At 35.6% G+C, this 15,023-nt stretch overlaps 1 protein-coding gene across 4 annotated transcripts in view; it reads right to left on the bottom strand.

The window, feature by feature from the left end:
- Positions 1-701: 701 nt before the first annotated feature.
- The window catches only part of LOC106879893 (exosome complex component RRP42), a 57,298-nt gene continuing 42,976 nt past the window's right edge, over positions 702-15,023 (bottom strand). For all 4 annotated transcript variants that reach the window (XM_052966433.1, XM_014929631.2, XM_014929630.2 and 1 more), the window contains exons 4-9: positions 13,707-13,872; positions 9,814-9,884; positions 9,110-9,233; positions 5,385-5,443; positions 2,831-2,927; positions 702-1,830 (exon numbers count right to left, since the gene is read on the bottom strand). In XM_052966433.1, the coding sequence (XP_052822393.1) occupies positions 1,726-1,830; positions 2,831-2,927; positions 5,385-5,443; positions 9,110-9,233; positions 9,814-9,884; positions 13,707-13,872 (622 nt within the window). In that variant the 3' untranslated portion in view covers positions 702-1,725. The remainder of the gene's footprint in view (positions 1,831-2,830; positions 2,928-5,384; positions 5,444-9,109; positions 9,234-9,813; positions 9,885-13,706; positions 13,873-15,023) is intronic.

Below are 15,023 nucleotides of genomic sequence, written 5' to 3'. Positions count from 1 at the left end.
ACAAAGAATTTCTATCCTTTTGAAGATGATCTTTTATATGCCTTTTCCCAAGAGTACCAAATGTAAGGTAAATCAACTTTAACCTTGCACTTGCCCCACCTCTTTATCTTTGGTAATTCAATATTGATGCATTTACTATGCAAGCTTGCTTCTTTAAATGTAAACTGCATTATATATTATTTCAATCAAACAAAGGAAATCAAGTTGGTTAAATTACAATTTTACAAGTTACTTAAACTTATTTACATTTTTCTTGTATAATGTCACTAAATATTGGAAGACATGCCTTAAGTTGTATAAATAAAAGAGAAACCTATTTTGAAGCTTTTTTGAACAAAATTTCATCCTGTCAAACCATCCATTTGTGACATTTATGGAACATAAAGAAATGTAAAAGGAAAGTGTAAAATGGAAGATTTACTTGCATTTAAACATTTCATCGCACTGCAGAATACGTCTGCTTCTCATCTCAATAAGTTGTTGAAGAGCAGAATAGAGAAAAAGTGTATTTGTTTAATTAGATAGAAATCATTTGTCACCAACAATCATAGTAGACAAAGAGAGACAACTACTTTATGTGGTTAGGGCATGATTGTTCTTTCAAATAGTTGCTTTAACAGTCTTATCATGTAATAACCCTTATTATAAGATAAATCATGAAATTGAATTATAGTAGGAAAACTAAAGGGATTTATTAAAAGAAAAAAAAAAAAAAAAAAAAAAAAGCAAGCTGCTAGTATATAGTCAACTTGTTTTATCTTTTGAACTCAGACAATTGGTTCAGTCTCAAATGACAGCTAATGATTGGTTAAGAAAAGACTCAGGTTATTAAAGAACTTTGGTTTAAGTAAGTATTTTCTTTAAAACTTGCCAGCATTACAGTTTATCTGGAGTAAGATATTTAAGTAAAAACACATACTTCAAAGGTGATATACTAATCTTTTTCAATGGGATTCACTGGAAACATTGGAGTATTATGTTTGTTGAGTGTGTGTGGAAGTTATTTTCTAATTGCTACTGTTAAAAGTAACAGATTTTTTTTTTCCATGCCACACTCATAAATGTTGTGTTGTATCTATATATAAAGGACATTAAAGCTGCCATTTACCAAGTTTTCATTTAATTCTTAAGTGCAAAGTATTAACAAGAGCATCCCATAAAATCACCAGGTTTTCTCAATATATCTTAATTTGAAGACAGGTAAATACAGCAAGTTTTACCTTGACTTCATTTACAATGACTAGCAATAAAAAGCCATCCAACTAAAAACCTAATTATTATATGATAGGTTCTTACCCAAAAAGTACTAGATAGAATCAATCATATACAAGAACAAAAATTTGAGAGGCAGATAAAAGAAGTACTGATGAGAAAACTTAACCTCATCTTTTGTTTGTAAAACATTAATATGTTTTTCTACCAATACTGATTACAAAACAAACAAACGAACTTAAGTATATAAAATGGCTTAAATGAAATGATTATTTACTAACATGCAGAACATTGAGAGTCTGGCACTAATATTAAAACTACAGAACTTATCAAATATTTTATGAACAAACCTGATGCTTAGGTGGGAGAACATTTATTGTTGCAGAGCAACAGGAATGTTCTACTGTAAATGAGACATCATTTCTTATAGAAAACAAATCACAACAGTTTTTTTTTTTTTAACCCATGTATTTCATTTTTTTATAAAAGAACAAAGCTTGATGTACAGTAAAATTATTTTAAAAAACCCACAGCTTTCTTTTTCTTGTCTAACAATTCTTCTTCTTTAAGTATGGCAGACAAATTCTTTCCAAGTATCTCACCAACTTTTTTTCCAGTCTGAAATAAAAAATACAAGGTATGACACTTTGGGACTAACTTATTTTAATATCAAAAACAAATAAGTCTCATGACTTTTTTTTCTTTGCATGACAAATTGATAATATTCACTGGGCTTACATATAATGGATTTGTTTTGTGTTTTTTTTTAAACAAACAATCCCAATTGTATATTAAGGTCCAGCTGATGGGATTATTTTTATTTGCTCGGTACAAATATTTTTAGTAAATAAATATGTATAAATCAAATCATTTACTTTTTTTTGTTACAAACACATTACTTTGACATGTAACCAAATCAGAAGTTTATAATTTTGAAAACAATAATGATTTGTACTTTCTGTTCAATGTTTTATATATATATATATATATCTTGGGAAAAGACTTGTAGATTGAACTTATTAAAGATGTTTATAGTAAAATGTTTATCAAAGGGTCAACGTGTGTGACCCAGTAATTAAGTGTTGTATTCTTGATCACAAAGTCACAGGTTTGGTTCCTGGCTCTGGATGAGTGTTGTGTCATTAAAATGAATACCTGCCAAGTATTAATGCAGCCCTCTCTCTCTTTCCTTCCAGCTCTCATATCCTCAATGTTCCAGTGAAGGATAGTAGGTCCAAGAAAATGTCTATATCTACTTGTGTATATATAAGTACAATAAGTGACAGCACTGTAGTTCGCACTGTAGTTCATGCTGCCAATTTATGCTCACAAGTAAAAAAAAAAAAAAAAAAAAAATATGGTTTAGTTCTACAATCCAATAGTTACATCAATATTTTATCAAGTATTTTGATTTGGCAGCACATTAAACTTTATTGGGACTGGCTTATGTTTCTTGAACTATATTGGTACTCATTTATCAACTCAGGAAAGTGAATGATGAAGTACCCAATTAATAAAACAAACTGTTAAATGTTATAATGTCTTCACAATTTAAATTGAATTTAAAATAAAAATAAAAAGTATTTTCACAAAATATATCAAGATGGAAATATCTTACCTCCATCATATCATATATACTCTCAGGATCTAAACTTCCGGACCCTTCCTTCTTCATTGCAGTTATTACACCACTTTCTGTAACACCCATTATTAATCTAGAATAAAAATATTAATAAATCAAAATTAAAGTCTTTGATGTAAAAATTACACTAAATTTGTTGTGAACCCCAAAACACTTTTCCACATACAAATGGTAGTTGTCTATAGGTGTTAGTGAGTGTGACTGTAAGGAATTCTAAGAAATATAGTTTAGTATAACATCAAAACTGGTCTCATGCTCACCATGATATATTAACTCACATCTTCTCTGGACATAATTATGTCCAATTTCTAAAAAATAAAAACCTCTCCAATTTAGCACATAACTACTTGATCAAGTAGTTAATTATTATTAATGAACATTTTTGTAAGGTATTAAATTTCATGGCATTTCTTCTCTTATTCAAGCACCGGTTGTTTATCTTCACTGCTAATTAACTATACCTGAAATAATACACCTTTCATATTTATCCTACTATCACAACTGAATCAGTGATAAATCACCATCGTTGTTTTAACATGCCCCTTTTACAAGTTTGCAATGGGCCAGATTTTCTATGGCCTCATGCCCTTCCTGTCACCAACTCTCATCTGTTTCCAAGCAAGGTAATATTTTTTCCTTAGCCAGACATGTTCTTGCAGAATATTGGAAATGAATGACACAGCTTATATGACAGTGACAATCCATTACAACTATAATGCAATTTGAAGACAAGTAGGCACAAACATATACATATGAAGGGATTCTTGCAGTTTCCATCTATCAAATCCACTCACAAGGCTTTGACCAGCTTGGGGTTATAGTATAAAAAGTTGCCCTAGGTGCCACAGTAGGACTGAACTTGAAACCATGTGGTTGAGAAATCATGGCTGAGGGTACAGAGTTCACTGGTGCAGTGTGTCCTAGTGTAACCTTGAACTAACCTGTGCTTGTGAGTAGATTTGGAAGCTAGAAACTATGAAAGCACAGCATATATCATATTCATTTAATGTCTGCTTTCCATGATGGCATGTGTTGGAGAACCTTATTTTGCTCCTACAAGTCAGTCCCCTTCCTAACATCTACTTTACAGAATGTAGTTAGTGGCTTTCTTTTGTAGCATGAGCACTAGGAGGCTGCCAAATAACTCACAAGATGAAAGAGTCCCCATGACTAAAAGGGAGTATAATAACAATAATAATCACAGCAACACATGAATTCTAAAAGACAGAGAGTCTAAATCAACCCCAACATTTTACTAGCATTTCATATTATGAGGGGGTGCTGAAAAGTTCCTGGCTTTGGGTAAAAGAAAATACAGAAGGATTCAGTTAATTATGATTTTATTCTATTAACATATTCGCCTCTTGGACTCACACACTTATTGCAGCAGTCCTTCAATTTTTCTTATCCCTGTGAAAGAACTCTGAAGAGTGGGCCTCAAACCAGACCTTTTAGCAGTACCTTTAAAGCCAGGAACTTAGCAGCACCCAATCACATAGAGTAGAAAACAAAAATAATCAAGGGATGTAATACTCACATCTAACATATATATATATATATGTATATGCTTTTATTCTTTTACTTATTTGTCATTTTGACTGTCGCCATCCTGGAGCACTGCCTTTTAGTTGAGGAAATCAACCCCTGGACTTATTCTTTATAAGCCTGGTACTTATTCTATCAGTCACTTTTGCTGAACTGCTAAGTTACAGGGATGTAAACACACCAACATTGGTCGTCAAGCGATGGTGGGGGAACAAACACACAAATACATATACAACAGGTTTGTTCCAGTTTCCGTCTACACTCACAAGGCTTTAGTTGGTTCAAGACTGTAGTTGAAGACACTTGCCCAAGGTGTCACACAGTGGGACTGAACTCGGGACCATGTGGTTGGGAAGCAAGCTTCTTACTACACAGCCATGCCAGTGCCGAAATATATATATATATACATATATATACATACATACACACACACACACACACACACACACACACACACACACACATAACTATAATATATCATCATTGGTGATGACATTTAACAACCACTTTTCTATGCTTACATTGGTCGGGTGAAATTTATTTCAGCAGATTTTGCCAATCTTCACCTATTTCCAAATGAGGTAATTTTTCTCCATGACTAAACATATTTTCATGGAAGATTGGAAACAAGACACCACTTGTATGACAGTGATACTCATTTACAACAATGCAATGTCATGACAAGGAGACACCAACTCTCACAGACACATACACACACACACACACAATGGGCTTCTTTCAGTTTTCATCAACCAAATCCAGTCACAAGGCATTGCTCAAAGTGCCATGCAATGAGACTGAATCTGGTGCCAAGCAGCTGGAAAGCAAACTTCTTAACACAGCCACACCTGCACCCATATATTAAATATTATATAACTTCTAATTCAGAGTTAAGAAATGTGTATAGGTACAGCATTCAGCTCCATAAACTTTCAAACATCCAAAAAATTTATAGGGAAATGAAACTAATAGAAATGATAATAACCTGGCTAAGCAACAAGCTTCTTCTTTAGGGCTGGCATCAACAACATGAAAATAACCAATCTGAAAATACAAGTTAAAATTCCAATAATTCTTTTTGTTTCTTTAGTCAAAAAATTTAATTTCTTTACTCAGTTTATACATTTAATTTGGGAGGGAATGTAGATATTTTGTTATATCTTAAAGCTATCACCATCATCACTGTTCTAATGTCCACTTTTCCATGCTTGCATCAGTTGGGCAAAACTTGATGAGATGGGGTTTCTACAGCAAGATGCCCTTCCTTTTGCCAACCATCACCTGTTTCCATAGAAGATTGGAAATGAAGGACACCACTTGCATGAGGGAGACAGTCATTCATATCTATCACACTAGCTTAACCCTTTAGCATTCAAACTGGCCATATCCGGCCAAAATATTCTTCCTGTTTCATCTTCAAGTCAGCCAGATCTGGCCGCTCACACCTATCCTACAATGTCATGTTAAAAATAAACAGTCACATCATCGAAATCTCGAAATTATGTGATAGTGCATGATGAATTCAAAATAATGTAAATCAATAAGCATTACATTTGTTAGATTAATCTGAATGCTAAAGGGTTAAAAGCCACCCTATCAGGCAGCTTTTAATCTAGCTCCTATGGAGGGGATCTTCATTAGGCCTTGGGCCCAACAATGACACTTCATGCATTGAGTACATATTGAATTTTATTAAACTTGACCAATATTTTTCAAGCAATGAACAATTTACATCAAAACAATGATATAATTTGTCGACTTCAAAGTTATTGCAAAGCTGCATGATAAACAACATTTTTTGTCTTCCCGTTCAGGGGTCAGTACAATTATTTTTTCTATCTAACCTCTTTCTCTCTGTCTTTTACTACCATACACACCATTCAGACTTCTGATGCTACTGCCTTCCCCTCCACCACCATCACCACTGTCTTTCACATCACTTACTATCACTATCAACCGTGACTGCCCCGGCTACCACCACCACCACCACAGAAATAGATAGATTGATAGATAGATTGGTAGATGATTGACAGGTAGACAGACAGAAAGGGAGGGGGAGAGATTTTTTTTCAATTTGGAATGTTTTTTACCATTTATTTACTTAGTATTTTACCCTTGTATAGCTACTGGCATGAGATATGAATTCAAGGATGATGACTTCTTTTAGGGTGGGGAATATAATGAAAAAAGAATGGGGTGTGGTCATCACTAAAATGATAGTATTCAGCATGTGGGCGACAGCAATTTCTGTCAGAGACATGGCTTAACAAAGTTGTACAGCATCTCCCTCTTTCTCTCACATACTCGCTCTTTCTTTTTTATTATTACTCCCACTGCCACCATCAACACTACTACTTTTAATAAAACATCATCAACTCTCCTTAAATTTCTTTGTCTCTCTCTCTTCGCCACTGCCCTCACAATCTCTATGCCTACTATTACTCTCACCCCATTGTGAGAAATAGGATTGTCATTGAATAGTGAGAGAAGGTGTCTAAGTGTGACACATTGACACACAAATTAATTTTCGCATTCATTATATAAGATGAAGTCAAGGCAAGGAGACAGTAATACATACATCTACATCTATCTATATATGCGATGGGTTTCTTTTAGTGTCCATCTAGCAAATCGGATCTAGTCTTTCTCATTCGTAAAATGAGTCCCACTTAATTTTGCTCAGATTGCTTTCAATTTTGGTGTATCGATGCAACTCTGAATTTTGATTATGATCAACCAATTACTTTATCTCATAAATTAAAGAATCTGATGTTATTTGGAATTAAATTTGGGAAATTTAGGTAATTTTAGCCAATCAACAGACAGCGTGGTATTACCAGCTTGTTACCATGACAACTGCACGTTGTGGGTTCACTGTTGTCTGTACTGTTGTTGTCTATGTTGATTTTTCATGAGATTCTTTTCACTCGCATATTTTGTTTTAATTTTTTATGTGTCAGTAAATTACATATTTTTCTGTGCTTCTATGTGTTAGTATTTTTCTGTATGTTAGTATTTTTACATATTTTTCATTTCATATATTTTTGGGACTCATTGATTCAGATAGCTGGATTTATGATTTCACTAGGTTAATTCTATTCATAAAAATTTTAATTAGGAGTATTTCTTAAACCATTAGCAACACATTTCAACAGCTTAACTGAAACTTAGCCCACATAACAGGAACTGAGAGGGATATCGTGGAAAAGAGAAACTGTGGGTGATACAGATAATTTGACATTATTTTTGAATTCTGCATGCAAAAATATACAAGATACAGATATTCTTTTCCTTGAGACAAATTCTTTGTTGACTAGTGTTATTCTTATCGTAGTTTACAAATCCAAGCATGAAAACATTATTCAACTTTGGAGTTTTGGAGACAGACGCCCTCTTTCACACACACACACATGCATTTATATATTAATGATGTACATAAATACATGGCAGGTATACATAATACTGAAATACGCCTAACGTAAATACATGCAGACAAATATATTAAAGTAGCAAATTAAAAAAATACAATCAACAAAGAGACAAAAGAAACCTTAAGATGAAACATGTTGATTTTATTAGGTATTTCTTATTTCTTTATTGCCCACAAGGGGCTAAACATAGAGGGGACAAACAAGGACAGACAAAGGGATTAAGTTGATTTCATCGACCCCAGTGCGTAACTGGTACTTAATTTATCGACCCCGAAAGGATGAAAGGCAAAGTCGACCTCGGCGGAATTTGAACTCAGAACGTAACGGCAGATGAAATACCGCTAAGCATTTTGCCTGGCGTGCTAACGATTCTGCCAGCTCGCCGCCTTTATTAGGTATTTCTGTTTATTTAAAAACCTACAATGAAATTTCTGTTTATTTAGAAACCTACAATGAACAGGTCAGATGCTAAACTATAAATTTCACAGGGTATAACCTAAAAGTTGACACCGATCCGCTAAATGCAGAAAATTTCTGTCTCGCTATTGGCTAAAAATACCCAGTTTTTTCAATTTTTAAACCCCTGTAACTTTTTTCTCCACAACATCATACCTTCAAAGCAATGAGACTGGAAGGCTACATTATTATAGCCAATTTTCAGATTTTTTACTTCCTTTTAAAAAAATGGATATTTTACGAATGAAAAAACTAGATCCACCAAATCTACTCACAAGGCTTCGGTCAGCCTGGAGCTATAGTAGAAGACAAGCCTAAAGTACCAAGCAGTGGAACTGAATCTAAGAACATGCGGCTGAGAAGCAAACTTCTTACCACACAACCATGCCTGCACCTGTATTTAAAAGCTTTATATACTGATAACTCTTTCAAAATAGATGGTTTCTGAATAATGTACTTTAGTTGGCTATTTGGTAAGCTAGAGTGAGATAAAATACCATGATGAATGTAGTGAATGTCAAACAGCTTGATAAATTTGAGCAAAAGGAAATCATTTCTATAAAATCAGAAAATCTTCTTGCCTAAATCAGTGAATACACCACTCCATGTATTTCAGTATCTTACTGTTGCAGTCACAGTAGAAATTAATAAATTTAGGTCATTCAGTTAGAGGTTCACTTATTAAACTTAAATTATAGTTGTAGCTTGCCTATTTTAGAAATGTTACTAAATTTAATCAAGAGGAAATTTCTGAAAAATAGAATCTATAACTTCTGCTGCAGGAAAAGTAACAACTTTAGTCATTTAGGAATATTTCACCGACCTTGCTTAAAGTTACCAAACATGGACAGTATGTTGTGTCAAGTTGTTTGACATCATATGGATCATCTGATATCTCCAGTTCCATTTGACCTTCATCACCTTTTAGAACAGACACATTGGGGATTCTGAAACAAAGGAGAATAAAGGAATAAAGGTTTAACTTTACTTGCAACTTAACAGGATAACAGTAGCAATTACCTAACAGGTAAGAGACTACATTACCCATGATCCACAATCAAAATCTTTCAACGTATGATGCATATTACTACCACAAAATCTAGTCAATGCTACACAGTATCACCAAAACTGTCCATACAACATGCTACCATCAAACAGACTATGCACATTATGATTATTACAATGAATAAATATGTATGTAAACCAGAAGTGTTATATAGTATTTTCTCTATTTATCATACAGCTTCTAATCACAACATTTAAAGAACAAAATTTACAAGTACTGTACTAAAAATAAATAAGAGATAAGGATTATAACATCTAGTTTCTTGTGCAATATTAATATTTCCATAATATAGCAAAGCCCTTAGGCAAAGTATTCATAAATTACAAATATTATATATAAAATAAGTTAGAAAGTTCTTGTTTACAAAATGAATACTTCGTTAATAGATTCACAATATAGCAAAATTGTTCGGTAAAGCATCCACAGAAAAAATCAAACTGAAAATTGTAAAGATAATTTACCTGGTATTAAAGAGAGCTGCTTTAACAGCAACTGAGACAGCATCAAACAAATTACCACCACATTCAAGTAACTGGAAGGACAAAAAGAATCATCAAAATTAATATGATGATATAAAAGGACAACAATCAAAAGTGATATCTTCAAAAATACAAAATGAAATCATAAAATACTTTTCAAATTATCAATCTAATAAAAATGTCATTGTATCTTTTTTTCTTATTTGCATATTTTCATGTAGGTGAATATAGGTGTAATATTGTTTTTTTTTTACCTTCAATCATTTATACAACCTTGTTTTTCCCACTAATGAAAACTGACATGAATTAGAAGTTGGCCTATTCTCGTCCGTGCAGACACAGAGCTGTGTCTGTTGCCTATGGAAAAACCTCACATGTTGCTAAGCATATTATATTATATTAATCAAATCTCCTTCAAATGACACCTTGCTGTCTTATATAAAGACATGACACATGACACATTCCTTACTAATTCACCCATCACTCACAAATGAACATGATTTGGTAGCAGCATGCAATATGCCTTCACTTGTTTTAGGTACCTTCACCCTAGCTGAGCAGAATTATGATCAAAGGAACTCCAGATGTGACCAACCTGTCTTTTACTCTATCATAATATACCTAGGAAAGATTAATTATCCATTCAATCCTTTTTTTATTTTTTAATGGGTGTAATCTAAAGATTTGGTCAAGTAACCATATAGAAACTCCCTTATAGTTATAAGCTTGCTTACAATCCAATTCATGAAATAAGAAAGCATTGAATTTATGCTTTCTGATTCTTTTATTATTTTCAGTCATTTGATTGTGGCTATGCTGGATTGTTGTTATCTTCAAGCTCATAGTCAATTATACTAACTGCAGTACTTACAGACTGGCACTTCCTGTAATGATTTTAGGAGGAAGACATAGACAGAGCTGTGCAGAACAGGAGTTGAATTAAAACCACAGAAATGTAAATACCACAAAGTATTTTGGTCAATGCTCTACCAATTCTGTCATCCTTCACCTTGGTGTAGAAAGAAATTATCACTTTCTCTTGAATTGTATCAATATTAATTAAGGTTCGGTGCAGGCAGAGCTATGCGGTTAGTATAGCTCCAGACTGACCAAGTCCCTTGAGTAAATTTATAGGTGGAAATTGTGTGGAAGCTCATCATTTGTGGGTGGGTGTCTGTGTTTGCCCTCCACCACTGGTTCACTTATGTACCTGTGACGTAGCAGTTTGGCATAAGAGACTGATGGAATAAGTAAGTACCAGGTTTAAAAAGAAATAAGTACTGGGGTTGATTCATTTGACTAAACCCTTCAAAGCAGTGCTCCAGCATGGCCACACCCCTATGAAAAACAAATAAAAGTTAAATGAAAAAAGGAAGGAGCTCTCCACTGATTACAAAATTTTTTACAGATATCAGAATCTCAAATAACAGTAAATCATCATCATCATCATCATCATCGTTTAACGTCCGCTTTCCATGCTAGCATGGGTTGGACGATTTGACTGAGGACTGGTGAAACCAGATGGCAACACCAGGCTCCAATCTGATTTGGCAGAGTTTCTACAGCTGGATGCCCTTCCTAACGCCAACCACTCAGAGAGTGTAGTGGGTGCTTTTACGTGCCACCGGCACGAAGGCCAGTCAGGCGGTACTAGCAACAGCCACGCTCAAATGGTGTATTTTATGTGCCACCTGTACAAGAGCCAGTCCAGGGGCACTGGCAACGATCTCGCTCGAAAGTCCTTACACATTAAAGTATTTGGAAAATTGAACAAATGACATTCAATGTTTAAAAAGTCACACCCAGAGAAATACCAGTTGACTGACTGTTATAAAGTCACTCACAAAAACTCCAGTCTCTAAGCAACAGACATGATGTCTCCTCTCTCTAACTTTTCTACAATGGTATGTAATTCTCAGAGTGAGCTGTCTCACTCGTCTCTTCCCTTCATCCACTTTGTGTTCAACTTCCCTAACCCTAACTTCACCACGACGCCCAGTCCTTTCTCTTCAAAACGTTTCCCTTCTTGCTCTCTCACGAAATTCCAGGCATGCAGCCGTTGACTCTCGGCAGTTTAAGCAGAGTGTTAACAGAATCTCATTGATCTCCGATGACCAAAGAATACCATGATCACTACCTCCAGCGAAAGCGAAATTGTGATGGCACCTGTGCCCAGCGTCGCCTTTCTGGCACTTGTGCCCGCAGCATGTGTAAGAACTTTCGAGCAAGATCGTTGCCAGTGCCCCTGGACTGGCTCTTGTGCGGGTGGCACATAAAATACACCATTTTGAGTGTGGCTGTTGCCAGTACCGCCTGACTGGCCTTCGTGCGGGTGGCACGTAAAAGCACCCACTACACTCTCGGAGTGGTTGGCGTTAGGAAGGGCATCCAGCTGTAGAAACTCTGCCAAATCAGATTGGAGCCTGGTGCAGCCTTCTGGTTTCACCAGTCCTCAGTCAAATAGTCCAATCCATGCTAGCATGGAAAGCGGTCGTTAAACGACGATGATGATGATGATGATGATAATGATAAAAGAGCCATAATTGTTTTGTATCAGAAAGCTACAATGACAGAAACTGTAAACATCACAGTACACAGGTGCAGAAATTCGAATCAATAGTTTTATTAAATACTACTGTCGATCTTTAATAAACCTAACTGGAACATAAATTGTTCGTATAGGAAAGAGTTGTCTCCCTGAATATTTATCGGCATCTGATGTCACACGTTGTTGGCACTCCATCGCTTACGACGTCGAGTGCTCCAGTTGATCCGATCAACGGAACAGCCTGCTCGTGAAATTAACGTGCAAGTGGCTGAGCACTCCACAGACACGTGTACCCTTAACGTAGTTCTCGGGGACATTCAGCGTGACACAGTGTGACAAGGCTGACCCTTTGAATTACAGGCACAACAGAAACAGGAAGTAAGAGTGAGAGAAAGTTGTGGTGGAAGAGTACAGCAGGGTTCACCACCATCCCCTGCCAGAGCCTCGTGGAGCTTTAGGTGCTTTCGCTCAATAAACACTCACAACGCCCGGTCTGGGAATCGAAACCGCGATCCTATGACCGCTAGTCTGCTGCCCTAACCACTGGGCCATTGTGCCTCCGATGTCACACGTACACGCACAGAAAGGAAGCAGGGCTTAAAAGATGCAAATATCTCTTAGTCTAAAGAGAATTTGAACCTGATAAAAATCTAAAGATTTATGAACACAAAAATAAAGTATGTTATGAATGTAGATGGTCAGAGCATGTGAATATCTTTAAAAAAAGTGAAGAAGGCCATAAGAAAAGTGGTTAATCAGGATTTATGAGTTAAAGTTTTGAAGCCAAAAAATGGCATGGGAACATGTGAAGTACATCAACAGGAACCAATTTGCAGGCAAAGTATTTTGAACACCTAAAGGTACTTGTTGATCCTATCAGTGATGGTGCCACGTAAAAAGCACTGGTGCTGGTGCTGCATAAAAAAGCACTGGTGCTGGTACCACATGAAAAGCACTGGTGCTGACACAAAGTAAAAAGCACCCAGTACACTATGTAAAGTGGCTAGCACTAGGAAGTGTATCAAGCTGTAGAAACCATGCCAAAAAAGAAAATGGAGCTTGATGCAAGACACCTTGTAGGAAACGATTCATCCAACTCATGCAAGTATGGAAAAGCAGACGTAATAAAAATTATGATGATGATTATCTATCTATACTAACATTAAGTACCAGTTAAATACTATGTTTATTTAATATCCCTATATAGTATCTTTGATATGAGCAGATTTCTAAAGGACATTAACAAAGGGATGTTAAAAAAAAACAAAAAAACAATAGTAAATACAAATCTTACATATTATAATAATTAAACATAGACAAATCTCACCAAAATATCAACATAAAGAATCCAACATTGCGAATTTGGAATGACACATAAGGATTTCAGGTCAAGAGCATTCAGATTTCCATAGGCTTGTGACAACATGGTGCTAATTTCAGTAGCCAAAACCTCTCCTCCACGACCCTCAAATTCTGGTGTGGCATTGGCTGAGCTGAAAAATATGAATTAAAAGAATTACACAGGCAGGTGTGTGTGCGTGCGCGCGCATGTATGTACTATATATTTTGAGTTGGCCATTCTTGTAAAGTAGAAAGTGTTTGTAGATTCATAGGTTGAGAGGATCACTTACATTCGTTTTATGTTGGATATTTTCATAGATAATTTGATAATGCATAGATATTGGTGTCCAGTTTTGAGAGGTTCTGATATATATGAGAGAGAGAGAGAGAGAGAGAGAGAGAGAGAGAGAGAGAGAGAGAGAGAGAGAGAGAGAGAGAGAGAGAGAGAGAGAGAGAGAGAGAGAGAGAGAGAGAGAGAGAGAGAGAGAAAGAGCACGTGCAAGCATGGTTGTATGCTTTCCAACCACATGCTCATGGGTTCAGTCCTGTGCAGTGTCTTCAGCAAACGTCCTTGACAATAGCCCCAGATCATCCAAAGCTTTGTGAGCAAATTTGGCAAACAGAAACTGAAAGAAGCCTGTCATACCATCATGTGTGTCTGTGTGTGTACACCCTTGTTTTAACATTATGTGATGGTTGTAAACGAGCATCAACGTTATTCATTTCCAGTCTTCCATGAAAAACATGACTGCCCACAGGGAAATATTATCTTGCTTGGAGACAGGTAAGGGTTGGCAACAGGCATGGCATCCAGCTGTAGAAAATCCACCTCAAAAATTCCGTCTGACCCATGCAAGTGTAGAAAAGTAGACATTAAATGATGAAGATACTTGTCATCATCATATCTGTTTCCCCATGCTGACATCAATTGGACAGGTGTCACATCACCTCTTCCCATTCAATGCAGCCCGTCATTTGGTACACAACAACTCTCTAGCAAATCTCTATTGCTGTGTAGGCTATACTTTTTTTTTTTTGATTTGATGTCCTTCCTATGTAAAAGTATGTCCTTCCAAACAAAAAGTATTGTCAGTGATCTCATAGTGTAGAGTGTCACAGGCATTTGTCAGACTAAAAAGTCAGTTTTATCCTGAATCTATTTTTATTAGGAACTAACAGAAATACCCGGCGTTGCCCGGGTTAAAGAGAGTAATGAAATCTAAAAACGCCGTCTAGACTACGCATCATCTTTATATATAGAGATGTATATACACACACGCACCCAAACACACGTATATATATG

This window comes from Octopus bimaculoides, chromosome 3 (genome assembly GCF_001194135.2).
Source record: "Octopus bimaculoides isolate UCB-OBI-ISO-001 chromosome 3, ASM119413v2, whole genome shotgun sequence".
Lineage (NCBI taxonomy): Eukaryota > Metazoa > Mollusca > Cephalopoda > Octopoda > Octopodidae > Octopus > Octopus bimaculoides.
This window is presented reverse-complemented; position numbering and strand designations above follow the sequence as displayed.